This window comes from Manacus candei, unplaced genomic scaffold (assembly GCF_025592945.1).
Source record: "Manacus candei isolate 608988 ecotype Guabito, Panama unplaced genomic scaffold, ASM2559294v1 h1tg000023l, whole genome shotgun sequence".
NCBI lineage: Eukaryota > Metazoa > Chordata > Aves > Passeriformes > Pipridae > Manacus > Manacus candei.
Window position 1 is genome coordinate 11,293,845 of NW_026138071.1, and position 23,956 is coordinate 11,317,800.

The following is a 23,956-nucleotide window of genomic DNA, read 5'->3' on the forward strand; positions in this document are numbered from 1 at the left end:
TTGTAACAGGAAGTGTTAGAAGGACAAGTTCTCTCTATACAAATTAAAATATTTTATTTTTTAAAAAAGACATTTTCCTAGCATTTCAGTATTAAAATTTTGCATGTTAATAATTCCTGAATGTCCAGCTTAACCTGCTGTGGAAAAGCTGTCTTTTTTCAGTCTAGGTGGACAGAGTTTCTTAGAAATAAATATTCATTCAGATGTTTTGGGCTAAACTGTCAGTCAGCAAAGCACCACTTAATAACCTCTTCTGGAAGTGATAGAAGAGGGCCACTCTGGTATAGTGGTTCTCCTAAGGAGAAAGCTGCAGCTCTTGATTTTGCCAAGGAACCTGAATCTTTCAGACCTCTACCCTTACAGTAGACCAAATCTGTTTGCTTTTCCCTCTTTCCTTTAGAAACATGATTTTATCAGGTGGCTTGCCTGCCTTTGCACCAAGTATAGGAAAATACAGGCCAGTTAGTCATGCTGGTACAACTAATATAAAAAAAACAGAACTACCAATTTGCTGCATTGTCTTTCCATTAATGGGGTTGTGTCAGACATGGAGTTAGACAAGCAAATTTATTTCTTGTTAGCTTCATTTGGAAACTTAACTATTAGTAGTTTGCCTGGTTTTAACCTATGAGGTAAGCATTTACATTAATGTATTGTGCTTTAACTTAGACAGCTAGTACACCACCCACGAGGTCACCCCTCTATCTCTGCAACCTACTCCTCACTTAGCCAAAAAGTTAATGTGTGCAGCCTGCTGTTAAATGCCTGGATTCCTTTATGAGAATTGCCATCAGTATAAAGTAAGTGTAGCATACTTCTAAATCAAACAACAATGATGCACAGCTGCTGTTTGTTCATCACACCTGTTTCTCTGCCCAGCCAGTTATTCCAGCTGTAGCTGTGATGTGGAAGATACTGGATAGTGAAGAACCGAGCTCGTGATCAGTAGCCAGTGCAAAATAATCCATTGAGACAAGTCAAAGAACATCCTTCCACATAGTTATCCATCAGTCACAAAACAGGTGAGTCAGTAGCAATTTGCATTGTTCAACATGCTGTGACTGAAGAGGAAGAAAATCAAATTGACTCTAATTGCATCTTCTTTCAATTCATTATTTCAGTGCATAGCTACTTTAAATATATATTATATATAATGTCATATAAAAAATACCACACACTTCTGTGATTAAACGCTATTTTTAGCACAGTCTGTCAGTCTCCCTAACAACTTTTGGACCTGTTGCTCAATTAGTCCAAATTTGAAAAGGAGATTGTGTTGCAGCTATACCTGATCTTATAATGTACTTAAACTCAGGAGCCAAGTAAAGGAGAGAACCACTAGAAGAAGGGGAGGCAGGGTGCAACCAGTGTCCTGTGGCTTTAGCAGCAGCCAAGCAGAGGCTAAACTAGCATAACTCAGGAGTGGTTCTATGGCTCCCATCCATAGACTCCCAAGAGCTAGGATATTGCAGTGAAGAGAATGGCACTGTTTAAGGACAAAACCAGAACTATAGGAAATCAGGCTTCATTGCCATTGCTTCTGTTGCAACAACTTGTTTATAAGCTCAAGATTCTAAAGGGTTCTTTGTGTGTAGTTCTCAGAGTGATTAGGGATAATAAGGATGAAAAGAATGGAGTCTCACTGTCTGGCAATCAGAGCCATTCCTCCCAACCCTTCAGGAATACAATGTTATTTTAGCAGCAACGCCTGATGTAATTAGATTGCAACTATTGCTTTCAAAAAGGTAAGAGCATTACCATAATTATTTAGTATTGTTTATTCATACAGTTAAAATATGTACAGTAATCTCCCTGTGGAACTGATTTCTGTGTGCATGTCTGTTAGATCATGTTCAGCAGGGCTTGTAAAAAGTTATAAATCACTCACAAATGAGTTCACAGCAATGTTAGAGTATTATAACGACACAAATAATTTAGACCATTTCAAGGCACTGAATAAATTCAGTTTATTGAACCATTAAAGAAGACAGTAATATAACACAGCTGGAACATGACCAGTACACTGGGGTCTGTTGAGTCAGTATTATATTGTATTATCCTATTTGTCCTATTGGATATCACTATATTATACAGTTTCATAACAAATAGAAAATTCCAAATTACCTCAGATCCAGGTGTGTGAAATCCTATAAGCACCAAGTACATTTATTAAAGCCACAAAGGTTTTAAAATCTTAAGACACATCTTCTGCTACCATAAAGGCTGTTTCATGGGAGTCACAAGCCAGTTTTACTTCCTCTTTTTTAATAAGCAAATAAACTTTTGTATACACTTTCCTAGCCTTTACCCACTTTTGGAATGGCTGGTTATGTTTTAGTGGAAGTAAGATCTGCATCTGATTTGCCTTGCCAAATATAATCAGGTATATTATTCACACTCCAAAAGGAGTTGTAAAGGTTTATATTACACACAATAAATATTTCAAACTTTTACTTCTTGCTTTAGGCATATGCACAGAACATTTACAGCCAGGCACATCATATTTTTTAGGAAATTATTTCTATGAATGTATATTCCAATACAGTAGTTGTCCCATATTTTATGCTCTGTGCATAGTAATCTTGACAATTCATTTTTTCACCAACTATTCATGCCTGGGCTGGAAAATAAAAAAATATGGCACACAGTTTGAGCATTTGTCTTTGTTACTCAAGGTGTGTTTCAATTTCTTTCTCCTGTGAAATTGATGATCAAATCAGATATGCTACAGAGTATCTGAGCAATAAGTACACCCTTAATGAATAAACAGCTCCATTTGAAATTATGAAAATGAGATGGTTGTGTTCTGTCAGTCTTTGTGCCTTCATACAACAGCTGTAAAATAGTTGGTTGAGCATCCTGAAGTTCAGAGCAGTAGGAGTTGCTTGGCACAGACAGGTAAAGAAGGGCAGGAGTACGCTTCAAAATTAATAGTCATTCTGGATACGAGAGCAATGCCATTAGTGAGAAGGGATATGCTTTCTGACATGGAAGGCAAGAACTTCTGTACAAGGAAGGGTTGCCAACAGCACCCATCATGCCTGGGAGAGAAGATAGAAGTGGGAAGTGCAGAGGTGGCTCAATGCATTTTTTTTTAACTCCTGACTACAAAAAGTGCCTACATTGACCTACATAAAGTGCCTACAGCATGCTTTTGGTGGTAGAAGCAAGTAATTGAAATAAATACCTGCTATTTAAATATTCCTTTATTTAAATAAAAGGAAGCAAATCTGCAATGAACAAGACCCCTGAAGGCAGGCTCCCAGCCTGTGTCTCTGTCTGTCCCATTACAGAATTCTCAGAGAGCGCACAGGGTTTATGGACAAAGCAGAAATTGAGGATTTGTTTAATTAGAGATGTCATTATAAAAGCACTTACTAATCTCTGCTGCCATTCTGTTCTAAAATTGCAGTGTAATCAGCTGGCACCTTTACCCTCCTTACTGCTAGTTTTGTGTATAACTGGCTATAGCAAAAGAAAAAAAATCAACAGGGCATACCAAGGAAAATGATGCATTATTTAGAAAATAGCAAATTATGCCTTATAGGGAAGAAGAAATGGAAGATCATCTCTCTGCTGGATCCAAGAGGATCCAACTTTTTTTCTTAAGTTGCACTCAGAAGATTGAGGGTGTAGTCTGTGGTGTATCCATCAAGCTGTACCATTAAGTCTAGACAAACCAAATGAATTAAAACACAGTTCACATCTGACCAGGAAATAGTAAGAGTATCTTATCAGCATCTCCACATTTAAACATGCCTAAATGGCCAGGTCTCACATACTAGTTTTCAATTCAAGTAGTCTTTTACTTCACTAGAATTTCTTGGACTGAATTTAGTAAGATTTTATTTGAACTATGTTAAATTACCAAATGAAGCTCTTTCTTGTTGCAGCTGTCCATTTAAATATTTTGCAATAAGGAAAACACTTTACAACCACAGAAACCTGAAAGACTCATCAATGTTTTTGGAAAAGAAGGAGAGAAACTCCAGAAGGTACTTTATTTTGCATATCTTCCTGGGGTGGCTAAATAGAGATCATCACATCTTTAAACCACTTGCTGCTGGATCAAAACTTACATGTCTGGAGGCATTCAGTTAAGGGAGCAGTTACTATACTGTTGTTTGAAGAATGATCCAAAATGTCTCTAGATGACAGCAGACTACAATACTGTTTTCATTATTTTTCTTTATTTAGAAAACAGAGTAAGACAGGGATAAATACACAGTTTCACAATACAGAAAGGAAACAAGAGTGCTCTACAGCTAGAAAGAGAGGTCTGAGCTAGTTTTATGCAGACTGTTTATACGATAAAGCAGTGAAAGCTTTTCTGATGTTGGCAACAAATGCAGGAAAATTGTTAGTTTCTCTCACTTTGAGCTGGAACTCTGCTATACAGTCCAGAGTAGGAGTACAGGAAGTCACTAAAATGACAAAAATTTCCAAAAGATGAGACTTATTAAAAAAAAAAATATTGGTGTTTTCGCATGCTTCTGAAATACTAATGTAGTTTGTTATCTTTTTATGTTTTAGCTTCCACAAGTATTATTTTTGAGTAGCCTCATTTTCTGTCAGCAAGGACAAAGCCTCAAAAAACACAACAGGTTTTTTGATTTCCTGACTTCCCACTCAGTGCTGTGCTCCTACGTGAATTGTTACAGCAATTCCAAGTAATCCATAGCCTGGTCAAAAACTGAAACACATTTCTAAATAGTTTTGTTGCTCTGCCAGCAGGCAGATTGTAAACTGATGTAACCCAGTATGTGATGTAGGTTTAACTTCAAAAGTTTAAATTTGAATTAGTAAAACCAGAAATCTATTCAGTCCATACCTAAAAGCCCCAATAGCATCTATCTAGACACTCTGCAGCACAGCACTTAAATTCTTCATAACTGAAGTAAGATCCATATTGCAAAACAAGCTTTAAGATCTGAAATGCTGTATCCTTACAGAAATCCAGATTGCTGGATTTCAAGTTTTATTCTTTTACCTATGTCACCCTGTAAGGGTTTCTCTGCCCTCTAGGTTTCTCAAATGAAGCTGAAATATGCCTGTCAGCATAGACACTGACTCTAGCATAAACAAACTACAAAATGAAGCATCCTTATCTCTGTATATCCTCTTTCTCCTGCTTTGCTTGATAAGAAGTAAACAGCATCTCCAAAATGGAGAGTGAAGATAAGCAGTTATATTTTCATGTAAGTTAACAAGACAAACATAATTAAAGAAACTATATCACCATTGCAATATTTTTCACTCAAAAACTGGAAGATAAAGGTTACAACTAAACTGCACTTTGCTCCTCTCCACTTTTTTCAAATAGAGGCATCAGATTCAGTCCTCTTGTGTACATATTCAAAATTCACATACCTTGATAATCTCCTTGTTCATTTATGGAAAGGGTAAACGTGTATGGCTTGTCAGGATCTTTGTGGTCAATGTGTCTGAATATAAACTGTAATTGTTCATCTAAAATAAACACAAGCAGAATTAATTAACACCATTAAACTCTGCTGGAGAGTCACAATGAAAACTAAAAATCACAATATGAAGTTAGTTTCAATTAATATTCTTAGAACATTTATAAATTAGGGAACCCTGGTCTCTTTGAAAGACAAATGCATTTCAACATATTTTGCCATTTGAGAAACAATGGTAATGCCTGGGCTCAGACAATTCATCAGGTGTGTATGCTGGTTCTTCACTGCACAATCCAGCACTGACCACATTGGATCAGTGCACACGGGAAATAAAGAAACCACAGCAACTTACCGTGAATTCTGCGTATCTCCAATCCAAGACACTCCTCAAACAACACTTTAGACTTGCACAGTCGTTCCATTTTCTCCTTGACAGCTTTGTCTTTAGAAGACATTACTAGAATTTTAAAATCCACCATAAGTATCAAAGGCAAAACAAGCACATGAAAAATATTTAGAACAGTAGGAAATCCCTAAAGAACAAGTGTTGAAAACAACTCCTCCTTCAATTAAAAAAATTTCCTTATTATCCATTGCTTACTTACGTTCCATTTGCTTCACCAACTCTTCTTTTAACTCTTGGATGCTGTCAGTCAAGTTCTTCTGTTGCTCTTCTTCTTGATTTAGCTTAATTTCTGCCAACTGCTCTTCCTTTTCTGATATACATTTGCTCTGCTGGAGAATCTCTGAAAGGAGGCAAGAAAACATGAACACATACAGTTGATTAAGTAGGCCCCTGCTATTTAATACTTAAGTAATTTGAGATGATTTATTTGAATAAAATGTTGTGAAATGCATTCTATCTCAGCTGCAAAGAGAAGTCAGCATAATTACACTAAGAGTATCAAATAAAGTTTAGAGTGAAAGTTACTCCTAAGAGAAGCTACAAAGTAGGGAGCTGTGATACTTCAATCAGATGTGATGTTTTCTGGTGCCAGCACTGTATACATCTTCACAGCCTGAAGACAGTGGATCCTCTCCACAAATAATTTGACAGAAAGCAAAGAATGGACACACTGACTGATAGTAAAGTTACAATAATATTTACCTGATATTCTGAAGTTTAACTACAAAATTCAGAGAAGTTGACCCTGAACTGATGAGCTGACAGTGTTCTCTTACTAATATGGAAAAGACATAAGTAACCTCACAATATTTAACTTTACTAAGCAATTTAATTTACTTTTTCTATTGAAGTCAGCAAGTTTTGGTACTTTGTTGTTTTAAATACTTAAGCACCAAAATCACTATGGAGAAAACTGACTTATCTTTTTGCACTATCAATGAAGTTTTTCAACAAATTTCTTTTGAATTGAAATTTACATCCTGTAACCAACCAAATATGTTTGGTTTTAATTCTATCTTCATTCTGATGTTATTATTTACCTTTTAAAATGTGAATTAAATATACTATTTAGCTGTATTTAGGTAATTTTAGAAATGTCAGACAATAAATAAAACACCATACTGTACCATTGTTATACTCCTGAATTTTGTCAATCATCAGGTCTCCTTCTTTCAGCTTCTTGGACCATTTCGCTGTAATGGAAAGTTACTTCAGTTATCTGAAGAAGTTTGATGATAACTTGCAAAACATAGAGATAAAAGGAACATAGAGCCTTTTTACCTGAAAGCACGTCTATAGACCCCTTGCATGAATCTCTCAGCGTTAAAGTCTGATTGATCTGTTCAGTGCCATAAACGCTTTTAAACTCGATCCAAAACTCTTTCATATCTCTTTCAAAGAGAGTTATTTCATCTTCTGTCTTTGCATTAGCCATGGTGCTGTAACACACCTGTCAGTGAACAGACACAGCGTCAGGACACGGGAGGCAGTGCCAGCGGGTGTAACTCACGGAATAAACCCTCGGAGCTGCTTTGGTCCCCTTGCCTTGTTGTTGAAACCTCTTCCCGCAAGTCGTTTTTTTTTGTCACCACTGGCTCAGCGGGAGCCGCGTTCCCCTCGCTCCTCTCCCGGCGCTCAGATGCTGCGCTAGGGGAGGCCCCGCCAGGGTTCCGGCGGCACCGCGGCCGCTGCAGCCGGGGCGCCCCCGCCCCTTCGCCGTCCACCCGCGAGCTGGCACCGAGCCGGGGCCGGGGCCGGCTCCCCACGCCGGCAGCCTGGGCCAGGGGTCGGACCGGGCGCTCCCCTGCTCTGGCCCCCCCGAACCCCCCGCCCGCCCAGACCCACCGCGTTCAAACCGCGCCGCCTTCCCGCCGCCAACGGTCCGCGCGGCCCGCCCGCAACAACCGCGCCGCTCATTGGCCCAGCCCCGCCGAGGCCCGCCCACGCCGTCGCTGCGGTAACGCCGCGCGCGCGGGGCGGGGCCGCCCTGAGGGGCGGAGCCGGGAGCCGGGAGCCGGGAGCGGGGAGCCGGGAGCGGGGAGCCGGGAGCGGGGAGCCGGGAGCCGGCAACCGCGAGCTGCCGCGGGTCGCGGGCCTTGCCCGGGGAAAGCCTGTGGGGATAAACGCGTTTCCTGACCTGCGGCCAGGTTGCCCGGGGGGCCGGGGCGGGGGGACAGCCTGCTCCGTACTGAACAAATCGGGCTCGCTCTGGGGAGCGGGACGGTTCCCTTTCGCTCCTCTGAAGCCGCAAGTTGTTTCCAGTGTCTGTTTTACTCACAGAACACGGTCCTAAGTTTTGTGAGGCTCCTGAATTGCCTTTTAATTCCCCAGGCCTGAATTCTGTCGAGTGTGGATAACAATTTACCTCTTAAGGTAGACGGCAGTGAGAGGAGTCCGACCTGCACCTCTTCGATGCGAACAAACCCACCACACAGTAGCGCTGCCCGGGCAAACACTTGCATAAGCCTCTGTCATAGCGAATGTGCTCCTTATGACTCGGTGCCTGCTTTTTCTCCAGTTCTTTATGTTCCCTTTTAGCTCTTGATAAGCACTAATTTGTGATCCCAGATAGCAGCCTTCAGTTTATCATAAACGCTACTTTTGATCATTTTGTTACCACAGCTAATTATTTTCTCCTAGCTTTACTTTTTGCCGGTGCTATTTAGATAGTCTCAGAATAATGTCAACTTATTAAAGCGTTGAGAATTGCTCTGAAAGAATTACTTACTGCCTTCCCCCCACCAGACCCAAAGCAAAGGCTGAGGTGAGACCACCAACTATTAGTTGTGTTACTCTTGTATAAACTTGTATAAGCACTTCTATCCCATTGTATTCCTGTCTCACTTGACTTGGACACCTCTTCTCTAGATTTCACAGTTTCCTCAGCATTAGTCCTAAAACTAATAGACCTCTGTTTCTAATCTGCTTTACACTTAAATATACTGAAGTTGGGCTGTTTCAAAAATGATTACGTAGCCAAGTATAAATCTGGGAGAAGGAAGGGAAAGAGCTTCTTGAAATATTCTTCTCTTCCTAATTAAAAAATTAAGATGTATCTTCTCAGTGTTCCACTTAGAAAATATTTATACTTAGGAAAATAGCTGTCAGCTGTTGTATATAGTGTCTGCTGGTGAATTTAGTAGATTACTCATTAATTCTTGTAGCTGGTCTAGCGCCAATGGAAACACTGATGTGGAAATTAATGCTATTGTTCAATTAACGAAGCATAATGTACTAGAAAGTTAGGCCCAGCACATAGGCCTCCATTAACAGATTTCAAAGAATGTTTGCTTTGATGGCTTTTCCTTCTCTTGCAAACATTTACTTAACAACATCTGATAACAGTTATGTAATATTTGCTCTAATATGTAGGTGCAAGGGAACTGTAAACATTTTATCCTCCCTCCAATGGATCATCAGCATGATTCTTGTTTCTACGTTATTACCAAGAACATATAAAGTCTCTAGTTTTTTATGTCTTGGAAAATAAAATAAATTGAGAAATTATCAATAAATTAAAAACTCTTTATATGAGCAGATGGCATTTTAAAGGTTTTTTGCTTTGTACTAGGAACTAATTTGATCATGTGAAGGCCAAACTTTGGTTCTGCAATATCAAAACAGGACAAAAAAGGTAATTGCATACACTTTCTGACCATTTTGTATAGATCACTAGTTTTCCTTGCAGTTCCACATGCTAAACTACAGCAGATAGCTTTATTTCGTATATTATCTCAAGTGACTTTGAAGTACTAAGTGCATTACAGAAGCATTTTGCAGGTCTTTGCATAGAAAATGACCAGGGCAAAGTTTATGAAGGAAATATTTCTCTGTTAGTTTAAACAAGTTATTAAATATAGTATTTCAAGACATGTTTTGCCATCTTTTCTGGTTATTAGAGCTTGGAAAGTCTTTAGTGTCTCAGACTTTCATTGGTTGTGAAGTACTACAGGCAGGACAAGAGATGACTGGCATGTCAGTTGTTGATTGCCTCTTGGATGGAGCAGGATCATGAGTGCTTCCAGGTACAATGAAAACTGTCTCTTTCACAGAAACCTGCTTACCTATTCCAAAAACTCCCTGCTTTCTGTCTTGCAGATTGTGGATTTGTTGCTGTTTTTTAAACATTCTTTGTAAACATGACTCCTCTAGTATCTCTAAGGTGAGAATGCAGGAGCTTCTGAAACTCTCAGAAAGAATATAGGAGAAAACGAAAGCTTTTTAATGTTTGCTGTTAGCTGTTAGTCTTCATTAGGTCTAAGGTGTTTATCTTCTACCTAAGCAGAAAGATAATCAGCAGCATAAGAATCAGCAGGAAAATCTTGAAAACTATTATCAGGAGGCCTTCAATATGTAGACTAAAAGAGGTTACTTTACTGAAACAAGGCCAAGATATAACTTCAAACATTATATTGACAAAGTTTTTTGGGGAACCAAAGTGTGCCTGAGTGGTTCTGTCTAAAGAAGAGTTCAGCCTGAGCAGATGCATCGTATCCCAGTGGATAGATAACATGGGTGGGTGAGTTTGTATTTGTAAATAAACATGCAAAAAGTTATTGCAGTGGTCCCGCACATCCTGTGTCAGAGAGGCAACTTTTCTGATACTATTGAGTAACAGTGGTGCCATGAAAGAGGTACCATAAAGGGTTGGTTATTACTTGGTAGACACTATTTAAAGGACTTACTTGATGGAAACTGACTGACTTACTGCAAAATATTTTTTCTTATAGAACAATAGTTATTTCAACTTAGTTAAAACCAGCAACTATGATGAGGTTAAGTACTAAAAGAAAGATTGTTGTTATTCATCTACCAACTGACTTGACATTTACACTCACATTTACAGTTAATTATTGTTTCTAAACTAGATTGAAAAAGAGAGGAAAAACTTAGATTCTCCACAGTTTTCCATGCTAACCTCAGACATGTATAAAAGAGTGATTTTTATTGTTGTTATTGTAAGTCTTACTTATCTTTAAAGGCAAGATACTTTTGCAGTAAAAAAATGTAGCCAAAGGACATTTTCTTCAGTAATAAGGTATAAAGAGTTATTTGCGAGAGATGTTTCTGAACAAGTACAATCTTGGAAAAGAACTGGGAGAGGGAAAATTAATTCCATCTGTTCTTTTATATGACAGTTGCTTTGCTGTACACTGTGAAAAGCAATAATCTATAAGGGTTAGCAAGAAACAAACCTCAAATATTTTCAGCTAAAAAGCTAGGAAATATTTATTGTTGAAATATCCTTAAATTTTGCTTTTGGAACAGTTTTCCTTGAAATTAGATGATACCAGTTGAAGTGAGTAATTCAGTCAATGCAGAGAAAAATACTGTAGTAATTCAGAAACAGTGCATAGAATTTTAAATCTGTTTTTAACTTTAAGGTTTTCTATTAAGCTCAATGCAACTGGTAGCAATAAACGTATAGGATTTAAAACTGCTAAAAAGTTTCTAAAACCAGACTATTAATAGGTAAAGTAAATGGGAGTAAAGTAAATGTGAGATTGTGTCAGGAGGAGAGGTCTTCTAAGTCCATTTAATTGTCATGCCTTATTTGTTGAACCTACTTGATGTTTCCATGTGACTTCCCCGAGGACACATCATAAAGCCCTGGTAAGCCATTAAGTCCTTCTTCAGCACAACCAGTTAAGTAGTTCATATCTTTGTCTCCACAACTTCTGCAGTTTAACTTGAAGTGCCATTGAGAGAGCAGTAGGGGAAGTGTGCAGTGCATATATAGAGCTGCTTTTGTCTTCAGATTCTAATTGTTTCAAATACATAATCTTTGATAGAAGATATGAATATGCTGGAATATTAGAGCCTGATAAAGAGCTTGAAATTTTCCTCTTGCTGCTCTGATAATATCAGAAGATGGTATCATCAGGCTTTTAATATCCATTTAATATCTAGTGGAAAAAGTGTTTTCATCTAGCCACCTCACAAATTAACATAATCTTTTCCCGTTCTACACTTATTAGTACTAATATTGATAAATCTGATGTGCTAATATATTATCTGTTGTAATCTTTTAAAATCCTGCTATGTGGCAGAATCTGTTTCCTCTTGGCTGTTTGCCCGGGATGTTGCCCTGTGCTTCACTTGGGAATGCTTCAGGAAAATACTCATAATCATCTGTTCCCAACCTTGCTCTGGTTTGCAAAGCAGGTCTCATTTCTGCAGGGCTGGGCAGTCAGAAGTGGGGCTGCAGCTCCTTCTGGAAAAGCTGTGTAGGGCTTGCATCGTGTAAGCAATGCACAAGAATGGTGGTACCAAATGATGACTCGAAGACTAAGCTTCATCTGCATTGTGCCCTGGATTAACAGGCCTCTAGTGTGAAGGAAACAGTTGTTTTTCAGTGTTTTAAGAATATTGCTGCTTTAAAAATAAATCTATATAGCTCAACAGCCCCACTGATGTATGGATGCTGGTTGTATTTTCTGTGACTGAAAAATGTGTTGTCAAAGTATTAGTAGCAGCATGGTAGCCAAGTTCTATTTCAAAGTGAAATGTACAGCTTTAATGACAGTTCTGCAAAGATCAGTTATTTGTGTATTCTTTCTATCCTTTATACAGGCAACACTTAATGAAGTACACACATTACTAATGTCCATCCTGCAGAGAAATGAACTGTGAAAAAATTTAAGCAAACATGTTCCAACTGTTCATATGAAGGATTACATAAGTTATACACTGTGTTTCCACAAAACTTTCCCCACAATTTGCTGCTGCTCAGCATGTACTTCACTTAGCTTCCTTTAATTAAAATTTGCAAACAGAAAAGCTTTCCAGGGCTAAGAGACTCATGTGCTTTCCCGGAGTTTTGGAGCCACGTGTTTCAAGAATGGCTGGGTACACCACACCAATATAATATAAAGGCAACGTCAATCACCTTCTCTCACTTTTTAATAGCTCCCCTCCACGGTTCTCATTCTCTGTTACTAGAAACTTAAGATTAAAGGAACTTTACTATATTTCAAGTACAGTTTAATCCATTAAGATGGATCTCCTCCATAGCAATGGCGTGCTTATCATTCAGCATTTACAGAGGGACTACAGGGCTTACCAGGATTTCCTTAATTTTATGTCACATGTTGGTGATCCGCGGAATATATTCTCAATTTATTTTCCTCTTTGGTTTCAGCTCAACCAAGTGGTTGGTACTAAAATGATATGGGTGGCAGTCATTGGTGATTGGTTCAACCTCATATTTAAATGGTAAGAAGTTGGATTTATTTTAAAATTTTTAATGATAGTTACTATATGTGCCTCGAGGTTAGAAAACTTTCTGTGAATAACGTAGTAGTAGACTTTCCCGTTATTATAAAAGGGGAATTCACAATGCAGGTATTTAAGATATGTTTGAAATGACATCATGGTAAGATGAGAAAAACCTGTAGAACTATTATAGAATAGTTTTGGCAATATAGCTCTTCATATTCATGTTTTGCTGAGGCCTTCTTACATAAAAATATTTTCATTGAGTTTCTACTTTATTTTATTTTATTTTTTGTCAGGATTTTATTTGGCCATCGCCCATACTGGTGGGTGCAAGAAACAATGATTTATCCTAATCAATCCAGCCCATGCCTTGAACAGTTTCCTATAACGTGTGAAACTGGACCAGGTAAGAAATGTTGGAGATTACATTGGTACATTTAATAGGTATAGTGGCTTTGAGGGAGAGAGGATGTGACTTATGAAGGTCTTATATAATATACAAACCTCAGAGTTCATATATAAAATAGCACCAAAAAAGGAAGAAATACAATGTGACTGGTGTTTGATTGCTGTATGACAAAATGTTTACTTCATTGCCTTTAAATAGTGCAAGGGAGGGGGATTTACTTTAAAAATAACTACTAGTAGTTATTGGAAAGGAATTTTCACAAAACTTGTGAAATACATTGTTTAATATGTTCCAAAATAGAGCACAGGGCTGTTGAGTTTGAGAGCTAGTGCACTATTGCAAGAAATATTCAAACCCCAAAAACTAGTAGGTGGTTCAGTGTAAATAACAATAGTATCAATAATTGTTGATGTAATGTATCATGAGTGGAAAAGGTAGCCCCTCTTCCCAGAACCAGACACTGACACTAAACATGTATATATACAAATATATGGGGGAAAATTATTTTTAAAATGTACTTTCTCTGTGTATTTTCACTTTTTTATGTCTCATTGTCTTTTCTGTGGAACTCAAATGCAATACTCCTGAAGTCAAATGAACTTGTGCAACCCTAATATGTGAAATAAGATGAATTTGCTTTGAGCTGACTGACTGAATTTAGTTTAATTCATTGTGCGAGAAAATACTGACTGTGGAAATTAATGTGCTTTGCACCTCATCAATGCCTCTGCAAGCTTTAAAGCAGTTTGCATAGCTGAATTTGTTAACAATATCCTCCATTACGTTCCATTGTAATTGTGAACAAGAAGTTTAAGCCTTTGTATGAGGCAAGGTTAAATAATGCCTGGTGTATATGTGATCTGCAGTCTCCTTCAAGTGAATTCATTTGAGACCTAACCCAAAGGATTAAAGTACTTCAGATCTTTTCAAAAGCCTTTTAACTGAGCCCATTTGGTACCATGTAGTTCCAAGCCCTGGCTAAGGAGCCAGTCAGTGTGTTTCATTCTATTAATTGAACCAGATCTTCCTTCTTGTTACTTTCTTCCTGAAGTAACAAGTCATTCCTATTTCTGTTCAGTGGATACAACTGTCATATTGATTCTTTCTTTGCACTTACCTTACGACCACATTTTCCCCACCTCCACATTTGCCCTGAACCATTGACAATATCTGTCACTGACCTGCTCCTCATTAACAAGAGGAGGTGCAGTCAGTGCAGCTGTTAAGAGCACACAGTCGTTGCATGAGCTTACATGGTACTTCACACACTTTTAAAATATGCAAGTTATATTAAAAGAGTAGAGGAGCAGCCACAGACATGAGAAAAGCAGATCCAAATATTGCTAGGATACCCTGAACCCCAGACTCTCACAGCTCAGCAAGAGGGAAAGCTGTGGGAACTGTTTATATGACTACATGGCAAGCAGGACTTGAATTTGGTTTGTACTTCTGGAACCAGCTGAAATAAAACCCTATTGCCATTTTTTTTTCTGATATATTTAAGGCTTTAAGAACATAAACCTTAAAGTGGAGCTTATGCTGTTTCTAGTAGGTAATTTGCAGATGAACTATGAAACATTATTCCTAGATGACATTTTCCTAAATGACAAGACAGAGGAGCTTTCCCAATGCTGACAGACAACATTATGATTTCCTTATCAGTGACATTTGTTCCGTTGTGAGGTTTAGGAGTGCACATCTGTTAGGCAATTAACAAAAGAGCTGGTAGAGTGACTCTAAAGATGCTGGCAAGCAGAATAGCAAAAAGGAGTGCAGGGAGTCAGAAATCATAGTGCTTGTCCTAGGCATTCCTGTTTTGCTACTTCACTGAAATATCCTATTGCTCTACACACTGCTATATAGTTCTGGATCATAACACTTTCTGGACCCAAAATTATTTCTTCTGACAGTGAAATAACCCTGTCCCTTTTACTTCACTTTGTCTCCACAGAAAGCCAAGCTGTAGAAATACAGGATTGACAGATTTCAGTGATCTAATTTTCTCTCTTTCCCTATTTTATTTTGTTGAATGTAAACTTGGTGAACAGGGGAAAAGAAGTGGCCAAGTAATTTTAGGAATCATTTCCCTTGCATCATGCCAGCATAGTTTGTTTTTTGGTGATTTTCACAGTTGTAGGAACTTTTCTGAGGCTTCATATTGTTTCCAGTAAAATTAAAATCTGACTTGTTAAATTTAAACAAATTACATTTATATTATTATAACCTGGACTAAAAGGAAATTACTGTTTGATCTCTACATAAGAGTGTGTTCCCTGTTACAGACTGTTGGTATAGCAATTGGTTGGATATGTTACAGTATCATTTCATGTGCCAATTTCACTGATACTCTATTTTCAAGCTAGTTGATATGTATGACACCTTAAAATTTATAACATAAATCAAACTAAAGTATAAAGACACAGTTCTTCCATCATGCTTGAGATACATTTCTAAATTTATTACAGAACTACCCAAAATTTTAATTATCTGGATTGTGATATTATTAATGAGACACAGATCTCAATTTTTCACATCATGATAATTGCAGAAGCAGATAAAAGGCAGTTTGGAAGGGTCATCTAAAGTTACACTGTTACTTTAGTTTAGAATGTTACAAAGAGCTAAAGCTCTCTTGCTCCCTTTAGTTATGAGGAGGCCCATTCAAACCCTTTCTCATCTGATCCTCATATATAACTTCTACATTCCATGCTACAGTCCTAAGAGAGTCCTAGATGCCTTTTTTTTTTTAAATCACAATCCAAATCTAAATAATGGGAAAATACTGTGTTTTCCAATCAAGATTCCACCCCACACTAATATAAGATAGTTAAGCTGTTACCTACTTGATTTCAGACAAATATGGCTTCCCTATAGATGAGAAGTTCATATTGAGAAAATTAAATTTTGTGAAGCAGTTGACATTCTTTCAGCCTTTGTTAGCCATTTCCTTTTTAAATGATTGGGTGCCTGAGTAACTGCCAGTCGACATTTTCTATATGACAAATGCTACAGTCATCATTCTTAAGGGGAATATTTCCTTTTTGTTTTTACTAGGAAGCCCATCTGGACATGCCATGGGATCATCCTGCGTCTGGTATGTAATGGTCACTGCAGCACTTAGCTACACAGTTAGATGGAAAGATAAATTAGCTGTTACCCTTCACAGGTCAGTGTCTTTCCATTCCTCTAACTCATAAAGATAATTCTTTATATACATGTTATGTTTTTAATGGACTTAATTTAAACAAATATTCATAGTCTGTTCTATCCAGTTTGTAAAAAAAATAGCAGCCCTTTATTATGATCTGCCTCAGCTAAAGAAAAAGTATATGAAGAGGATTTAGCCATTTGTATAGGTTCTTATTTATTAAATTACCATAATTGCATACAATATCTCTAAATCAGCTCCTACTAAAGGTTGTGTCACCTGTTCAGTATTGGAAATTTTTGATTCTATTAATTGTCATTATTTATTGGATCTTTGGGTTAGAAAATAAATTTACTGCTTTGATGGTCATCCTTCTTAGCCCATTTTAAAGCAAATGCACATAATGTTGACATAGTTCACTGTAATGTGTTACTCAGCTCTGCGGAAAAGTCTCATAATTGCTGTCAACCCGACAAGGTTGTTCCCACACTATGTAAATTTTATCATGAAATAACTGAACTTTTACATTTAGGTATGACTTCATGATGAGAAATAAGCTCAGGGTACTAGTGCTAATTTAACCTACTATGCATGACTTTCATCACTAAAGCCACAGTGGTGTCTTGGACCTGAAACTGCTGGGGTCTCTTCCTGTAACCACTCTTGATAATGTTTTAGTACTGACTTCCAGGTTTTAATCATCTGATTCTAAACTGCTCTACTTGGTAAATCTCTGGCTGGTAAAAATATGAGCCTGACATGATGGGGCTTGGGATAAATTAGTAGGTGAAATAGTTTGTCTTCATTTTTAACCATTTTCCCTTTCTCTCTTAGACTGACATGGTCATTCCTCTGGAGTATTTTTTGGATTATCCAGATCAGTGTGTGCATTTCAAGAGTATTCATAGCAACACATTTTCCTCATCAAGTTATTCTTGGAGTATTTGCTGGTAATGGTTTTTTTTTCTTTTTAACATATTTGTAAAATCTCAAAAAAAAGAAGTATGAGAAAAGACAAGAGATTTTTCGTAGTGCTACTCATCTTGCAGCCCCAGTGGTGCTCTCCACTCTCTGGAAGGTCAAGGATTTGATAAAAGTCTAAAGGTAAAATTTGCAAGGTTAGAATGTGCCTGCTGCCTTTGTAATTCACAGAGTGAAGGGAGTGAGCCTTTGTCCACTTGCCAGTGGATGCTGACTGTGTTATATCCACATGCCTCAGACTAGCTCTGACTGGTTTGTACTGGCTGCATCCAATCTTTGACTGTGCTGCCTGCGTGGAAGAGATCAGAGAGGAAGTTGTTCCTACATGGCTCTGACCTTTCATCTCAGGAGGAAGGTATTTGGGTCACTTCAAATGGTGACCAGGTGCAAACTAGCATGTGTGCAATGTGGACAAGTATGGGGTCAGAGACCTGGGGCAAAATAGAGAAAAAGGTGAATCAGCAGTAAAACTCCCCAGGGTGATTTAAGAAGCTGAAGTACATTTTTCAGAGTTACTTAAGCGTGTTGCAAATTGGTATTCAGGGAGTTCAAACTATGAATAATCTCTCTAGAATCTATCTGATTTTATGGAGGGTGACCAAAGCATTGAGCAGGGGCTGCCTGCTCCTGTTCTCTTTCATGGATGCAGTGCAGCCTGGGTAGCCCTGGCTAACAGCTTTCCCTCTTCACAACCAGGATAAAATGAGTACGAGAGAAGATAAGTGTGTTCTGTGTCTTTTCCTTCAACACTCAAAGCCTGTGTGGGAACTGGTGTTGAATTCTGCATTGCTGGAGCCAGTCTTTGAGTGAGGGACTCTTTTGGAAAAGGAATGTTCCAGTTTACATCTAATATTTGATAGGTTGTCATCTGGGAGATGCAGTCAGGCCTTAAGGTATGCCTCATATCAAAACCATGTAGTGCTTGGTATTTAACTTCTTTTTTCTAAATTGGCAGTTTTGAGTGGGAGAAAAGGCTTTGTAATGTACTACAGAAGTGGTAAATTGTGTGTGTGTATGTGTATATATACACATAGATATGAAAGACATATTCTTCTGTCTTCAAAAGTCAAATTCTACAGGCACACTGTAGAAAGTGCTTCTTCAAAGTACAAGTGTGTTGTTCCCTGTAACACTGAGTTTCTAATCCACAGGCATTCTTGTGGCAGAAGCATTTGAGCATACCCCTGCTATTCAGACTGCGAGCTTGAGAATGTACATCAAGACAAACTTGTTTCTTTTCATCTTTGCCCTTGGGTTTTATCTATCCCTCAAACTTCTTGATATTGACTTGTTATGGTCTGTTCCGAAGGCCAAGAAGTGGTGTGCCAACCCAGACTGGATAAACATTGACACAACTCCATTTGCTGGACTGGTGAGGAATTTAGGGGCACTCTTTGGTTTAGGTCTTGGAATTAATTCTGAAATGTTCGTCACAAGCTGCAAAGGTAAAAATAGCTGCAAGCTAAGTTTTCGCATATTGTGTATAGCTGCTTCTTTAGCTACACTGCAGCTGTATAATTTCATTAAGATACCTACTCATACTGAGTATTTGTTCTACATTCTCTCCTTCTGTAAGAGTGCAGCTATGCCTCTGACTGTAGTTGCCTTGGTTCCATACTGTGTCCACTCATTAATGAAGACAACTGAAAAGAAACTTAATTAAGTAAAGGTTCAAAATGATTAGCAATGTGGGGATGGATATGAGCTGTTCAAGAACCTTCCACAAAGGCAGTTTTGCTAACTCATTTTAACCAAAGGGATGCTACTGCATCTTTGATGTGCTCCTGGTAAGTAACCAGTACATCCAAAATCAGTACACTCTAGAATGATTTTGGCAGCTCATAAATATTAGTTGCTGATTCCTAGAAATATTGCAATCACACTGCAGTATGGTTAGAAATGACCCAATACTCTGGGTCATAACAAAGTTTTAAAGTATAATCAACTAGTTTTATTTAGCTATATGGTGGTCTTTAAGTTCTCTCCATCTCTAGCTAGATGATGCTTCAAGCATCAGTTGTACATAGTGATACTCGGTATTTAATTTTTTATATATAGATACTGTGTGTTAAACTGCTACATAATGGTGTGACAGTATCACACCACCTACGACTGGACTGTGCGGCTGTACCCAGGCACTGTGAAAAAGGTCAGCGTAGTTATAAGCAAGGCTTTACATTTAACTTATTGAGCTTCCTGAGCAAAACAGCTTCCGATTTAGTCAGATGAGAAAAAAAAAGTTTATTTCCATTATACTCTGCAGAATATATTTTTGCATTACTATATGGGTTTTGTCATTCTTACTTTTTCAAAGTTGTCACATAAATCATGAATGATACAGATCACACCTTTGAAAGTTGTCAATGATGAAATTATCTCAGTATATGACCTCAAGAATGTTGTTCATGCTCCTATATTGCAAAGATAGCTCTCTGCTAATTCTCTCAGATCAAGAGACACAAGCCTGAATCACTGTTAGTAGTTGTGTAAATCATGAAAATGTGGTTGCAGACTGTCATTACAACTTTATATTCTTGTCAGCTTTGTTTACCTAAGCACACAAGTAGCTCGTATGTTTAATATGTTTGCTATATAAAATGGATGTTCTAAATAGGCAAAGGTGGGTACTTTCCATTTTTACTCATTATTTGGGATCTACTGTTGTATATTCCCTTTCAGTACACAATTTTTAAGCAATATTTTGCTGATACCATCTCATAATACTTAGTATACAAGCTGTTTATACATAGCCTTAGTATACAAGGCCATAAGATGAGTAATGAGGGCTGTGTATGTATGATCTGAAAAAAATAAGGCTTAGAAGATGTAAACATGATGTTGTTTCCAGACTTCCAATTAGGTGTGGGATAATTCAAACTGAAAGAATCTTATTTAATTTGGGTAAACAAAGTGAATAGTTTTGTATTGGCCTTTAGGAATAAACATTATACAAATTACGGCAGCAAATCTGAAACAGGCATCCTTATCTAAGAGCCTAGTAAGACTACCTTGACTTAAAAAAATGAGTCATCTGGTTTTAACAGTTTGAGGAGTATTCTACTTTGTGTATCTCCTCATATCTTCTGTACTGGATCTCTGAACTCTTTCCTGCAGCAGCTGACCTGAAACCAGTCTTTTCTATAACTGTAATTCCTTAAGCAAAATTACTAAACTAATGGGACTAGAAACAAATAACCAAGAACAAAGACAGCCAAGACAAAGATCAGCTGTGTTAAGTTGCTCTGTGCTTTGTTATTCCCTACCAGTGAGGTGACCTACAGAGGCATCACAGAACACTAGCAGGTTGGTCTAGCTGTCCTTCTATTTCTGGCTCCTTCTGGCCAGCAGAAGGGGATGCTTTCACAACAGCATTTGGATTTAGTGGCAATGTTGGCAACTTTAAGCTGGGAGTTATGGGTAGACATCACATTGTTAAGCTTCTCTACCACATGAGGGTCTCTGCTTCCTGGCCCTGGCAAAGAATCTTGGTGCCTCTGTTGGGATAGACACAACCATAAATGTAGAATGACAACTGGCATTTCTGCAGAAGACAGCAAATGACACCATCTACTGTCAAGACTAACAATTCAGGCTTGAAAGATGTAAGCAAATGCCTTTGGGTTGGCAAATGCCTTTGGGTTGGCTCAGGGACTTGTCACCAAGTTCCAGGGCTGGGACATCTTGCTGTGAGGCAGCTACAGCAGCACGACCAGTCCAGCTCTGCACCGAGCAGTCCATCAAGGCTTGTTGCTCATGCCCAGACATACTGTGTAGCTCCACTTGAAATTTAATCCCTTTGCACAGGTACCAAAGGTCTTTATAATCAACTGGTTGTCAGTAGCACACAGAAATTAAGTGGCGGGAGCTGGCACTCAGGAATGTGCAACTGTTTGTGTGTGCTGTGAGTGCCTGCATGCTTCTGGGAAGTACCAGCACACTTCCCAACACTTAGCTCTCGATATTTCCTAGCTCCTTGAAAACAGGATGATGTTACAATGAAGAGCAGTAGCAGTGCCACCTAGGTGGGGCTGTGTCCCTGTGCTCCTGCAAGGGGATGACAGGCAGGGGCTAGTGTTCTTGAGCTGGCCTTCTCTGCAGCTCTGTCCTGCACAGCAGACCCTTGTCACAGACATGATCCAGTTACCCAGAAATACCTGTTAGCTGGTGCAAGATATTCATGTGCCTGTCTGAAGGGTAAGAGAAGTGCTAAAGCACAAGAGCAAGTGAAAAAATACAATTAATTGGTTTAATTTGGTCCTTTTAGGCAAAAGACGTATGAAATAAGTACACGTAGTCATGGTAGTTTTTAATAAAGAGTCATTATTTTTCCATGGCCTTAAATACTAATATAAATTAAATATCATATAGGTATGTCAGTAGCTTATTCATACTGATATTTATATTGATACTCTGACGATATTTTCAGTCCTAAGCCATCAAACTAATTATTGCTCTGAAACATAAAAAGGCTGAAACTATTAAAGCAAATAATGCAGCTTTTTTTTTAATTTCTAGTTAAGGTTTAAAATACAGACTTGAGAAAATAGCCATTTCAGTGCCAGCTGTGTGAGTTCAGTAGGGACTTTGGCAGCAATTCTATTAATGGATTTGTACAAAAGTTGAAATTGGGTTTTGCTGCCTGGAATTAAGGGATGTATCCTAATAAAATTTTTGTCCTTACAGCTCTATTCAATTACTGATACTGTTACGTAGTTTTATAAAAAGTGGTGTGATTTTTTTATAAAGTGAGTGGAACCGCCCCCTGCCCTGCAGATTTTAGGACATGGAGAATGACTTTTCTGGTTAATACTCTATTATTCAAAATCAATATTTAAATGTTGGAACTGTAATTTATACTTTCAGTCTATCTGCTTTGTCTCCAAGATCCTAGTCACTAAAGCAAAGAGTGCTGTTGTGCTGCAGACAATAACTCATATTTCAGAGAAACCTGCAGTAGATCTTGTAATAAACTGTGATAGATACAAGCTTCTGCCAAAAGAAGCTCCTTCTTGACCTTTGTCATATCTGAATGCATTGTTGGTGTTTATCAACTGTATTTAATGCAAACAAAGAGCTAATTATGGGGGGTTTTCCACCTTTACTGATTATGATTTCTATAAAAATACACATTATTGTCTTGCCTTCCAAAAAAAAAAAAGAACTGGTTTAAATAACTGATGATTAACAGGATTTTACATTAATTTATCCAAAGCATGTATTCCTATTCAAAAATCTATTTGAGAGCTTTGATTAGAATGGTGAGTGCTAGGTGGAGAGTGGTGGGCTAGGAAATGATCCTCACCACCTTCTGTTCCTCGCCTTGATTGCTTTCCTTACTTTTGTGGAGCTGCCTTCTTTGTAAGTACTTCCTGGTTTTGTTGAAGGGGCACCGTGGTGTCAGTGCTGTGGCCACACATGGGGGAGTGCAGCCTCCTCCTCAGCACAGCTGACCTGTGTGGTACGGGGTGAAAGGGTGGGGGTTCTGTACCCACAGGAAAGGGATCTGCTGTAATCCTCTGCAGACTGAACATTAGGAGAGATGTGATCCCTTCATATGTACAGCATCATTCCTGGGATTGTTTTCACTCATTCAGCTTACCTAGAGAAGGGGCAGTTTCCAGAACACTGGAGCAGAGTCTTCCTTGATTGCTAGTTGAGGCATGACAGGACTGTGCAGTCTGACTGCAGCTAGTGGCAATTCCACAGATCATCAGAAAAGATCCTTCCCGTTTTCAGGCTTGCTTTCCCCTATCAGTGGGCTAATTTACTTCCTGAATGCATTAGCCTGTGCCTAGTCCCCTGCATGTGCTGGACAAATGTGCTTGATGCAGAGCTACATACCTTCAGTGTTGTAGAGCACTTCGTAGCAAATGGAGCACCAACATACACATACCTACCATAAAGAGTTTGTTTACAGAAATCTTTCTAATTTAGAATCACAGTAATTCAGCTAATAGGGGCTCCAGTAGTAACAAGTTTCCAATAGGCTCCCTCCATGGCCATCAGTTCATCATGAGTGCCCCTTTCAATGACGAGTCCCTGGGACATCACCGCAATGATGTCGGCGTTCTGGATGGTGGACAAGCGGTGGGCAATGACGATGCAGGTCCTCCCTTCTCTGGCCTTATCCAGCGCTGCCTGCACAGTCTAAAGGCAACAAAGTGTCAGAGTGAAAATATGCAAACCAAATCAGGGCTCAGAGCTGCAGGAACCCAATTGCTTCAGATAAATTGGCTTTTAAAAGTGACAAGTGAATAAGGCTAAATCAAAGGTTATGATACTGGTGTGCTTAGCTGGGTCATGAAGTCTGTTCACAAGCAGTACAAAGGAGGAACAGGTAAACACAGACAGCAGTAGAAATTAATGAAGGCTTT

The 23,956-nt window shown here is 38.4% G+C and overlaps 3 protein-coding genes across 26 annotated transcripts in view; 1 reads left to right on the top strand and 2 right to left on the bottom strand.

The window, feature by feature from the left end:
* Window positions 1–4,170: 4,170 nt before the first annotated feature.
* SPC25 (SPC25 component of NDC80 kinetochore complex) lies at window positions 4,171–8,297 on the bottom strand. Of its 3 annotated transcripts, none has more exons than XM_051787509.1 (7): window positions 8,192–8,297; window positions 7,108–7,276; window positions 6,954–7,019; window positions 6,026–6,166; window positions 5,773–5,877; window positions 5,371–5,469; window positions 4,171–4,424 (listed from the first exon to the last, which is right to left on the bottom strand). In XM_051787509.1, the coding sequence occupies exons 2-7, from the start codon at window positions 7,259–7,261 to the stop codon at window positions 4,291–4,293; spliced, it is 699 nt and encodes a 232-aa protein (XP_051643469.1). In that variant the 5' UTR covers window positions 7,262–7,276; window positions 8,192–8,297; the 3' UTR covers window positions 4,171–4,290. The 3 variants fall into 3 exon arrangements, with proteins under 3 accessions (XP_051643469.1, XP_051643466.1, XP_051643467.1); XM_051787506.1 differs by lacking the exon at window positions 8,192–8,297 and adding an exon at window positions 7,672–7,782; XM_051787507.1 differs by lacking the exon at window positions 8,192–8,297 and adding an exon at window positions 7,372–7,625.
* Window positions 8,216–22,110, top strand: G6PC2 (glucose-6-phosphatase catalytic subunit 2). Of its 14 annotated transcripts, XM_051787488.1 has the most exons (9): window positions 8,349–8,590; window positions 9,398–9,460; window positions 9,726–9,851; window positions 9,925–9,988; window positions 12,968–13,041; window positions 13,341–13,450; window positions 16,508–16,619; window positions 17,436–17,551; window positions 18,734–22,110. In XM_051787488.1, exons 3-9 carry the CDS (start codon window positions 9,838–9,840, stop codon window positions 19,243–19,245), a joined length of 1,002 nt encoding a protein of 333 aa, XP_051643448.1. In that variant the 5' UTR covers window positions 8,349–8,590; window positions 9,398–9,460; window positions 9,726–9,837; the 3' UTR covers window positions 19,246–22,110. The 14 variants fall into 14 exon arrangements, 13 of the variants coding, with proteins under 13 accessions (XP_051643444.1, XP_051643443.1, XP_051643445.1 ...); XM_051787483.1 differs by lacking the exon at window positions 9,726–9,851 and adding an exon at window positions 8,232–8,325 and having other exon boundaries at window positions 8,467–8,590; window positions 9,925–13,041; XM_051787485.1 differs by lacking the exon at window positions 9,726–9,851 and adding an exon at window positions 8,239–8,325 and having other exon boundaries at window positions 8,572–8,590; window positions 9,925–13,041.
* ABCB11 (ATP binding cassette subfamily B member 11) overlaps window positions 21,883–23,956 on the bottom strand; it is a 59,466-nt gene continuing 57,392 nt past the window's right edge. For all 9 annotated transcript variants that reach the window (XM_051787355.1, XM_051787354.1, XM_051787348.1 and 6 more), the window contains one exon: window positions 21,883–23,729. In XM_051787355.1, the coding sequence (XP_051643315.1) occupies window positions 23,529–23,729 (201 nt within the window). In that variant the 3' untranslated portion in view covers window positions 21,883–23,528. The remainder of the gene's footprint in view (window positions 23,730–23,956) is intronic.

Coding starts and splice junctions, on each gene's coding strand:
- SPC25 (XM_051787506.1), bottom strand. CDS start 7,743: ATGAGCGGCGCGGTTGTTGCGGGCGGGCCGCGCGGACCGTTGGCGGCG. Junction 7,277..7,671: donor GGCGGCGCGGTTTGAACGCG/GTGGGTCTGGGC, acceptor GTTCACTGACAG/GTGTGTTACAGCACCATGGC. Junction 4,425..5,370: donor TGAACAAGGAGATTATCAAG/GTATGTGAATTT, acceptor TTGTCATTTTAG/TGACTTCCTGTACTCCTACT.
- G6PC2 (XM_051787484.1), top strand. CDS start 12,824: ATGGATCTCCTCCATAGCAATGGCGTGCTTATCATTCAGCATTTACAG. Junction 13,042..13,340: donor TTCAACCTCATATTTAAATG/GTAAGAAGTTGG, acceptor ATTTTTTGTCAG/GATTTTATTTGGCCATCGCC. Junction 13,451..16,507: donor AACGTGTGAAACTGGACCAG/GTAAGAAATGTT, acceptor TGTTTTTACTAG/GAAGCCCATCTGGACATGCC.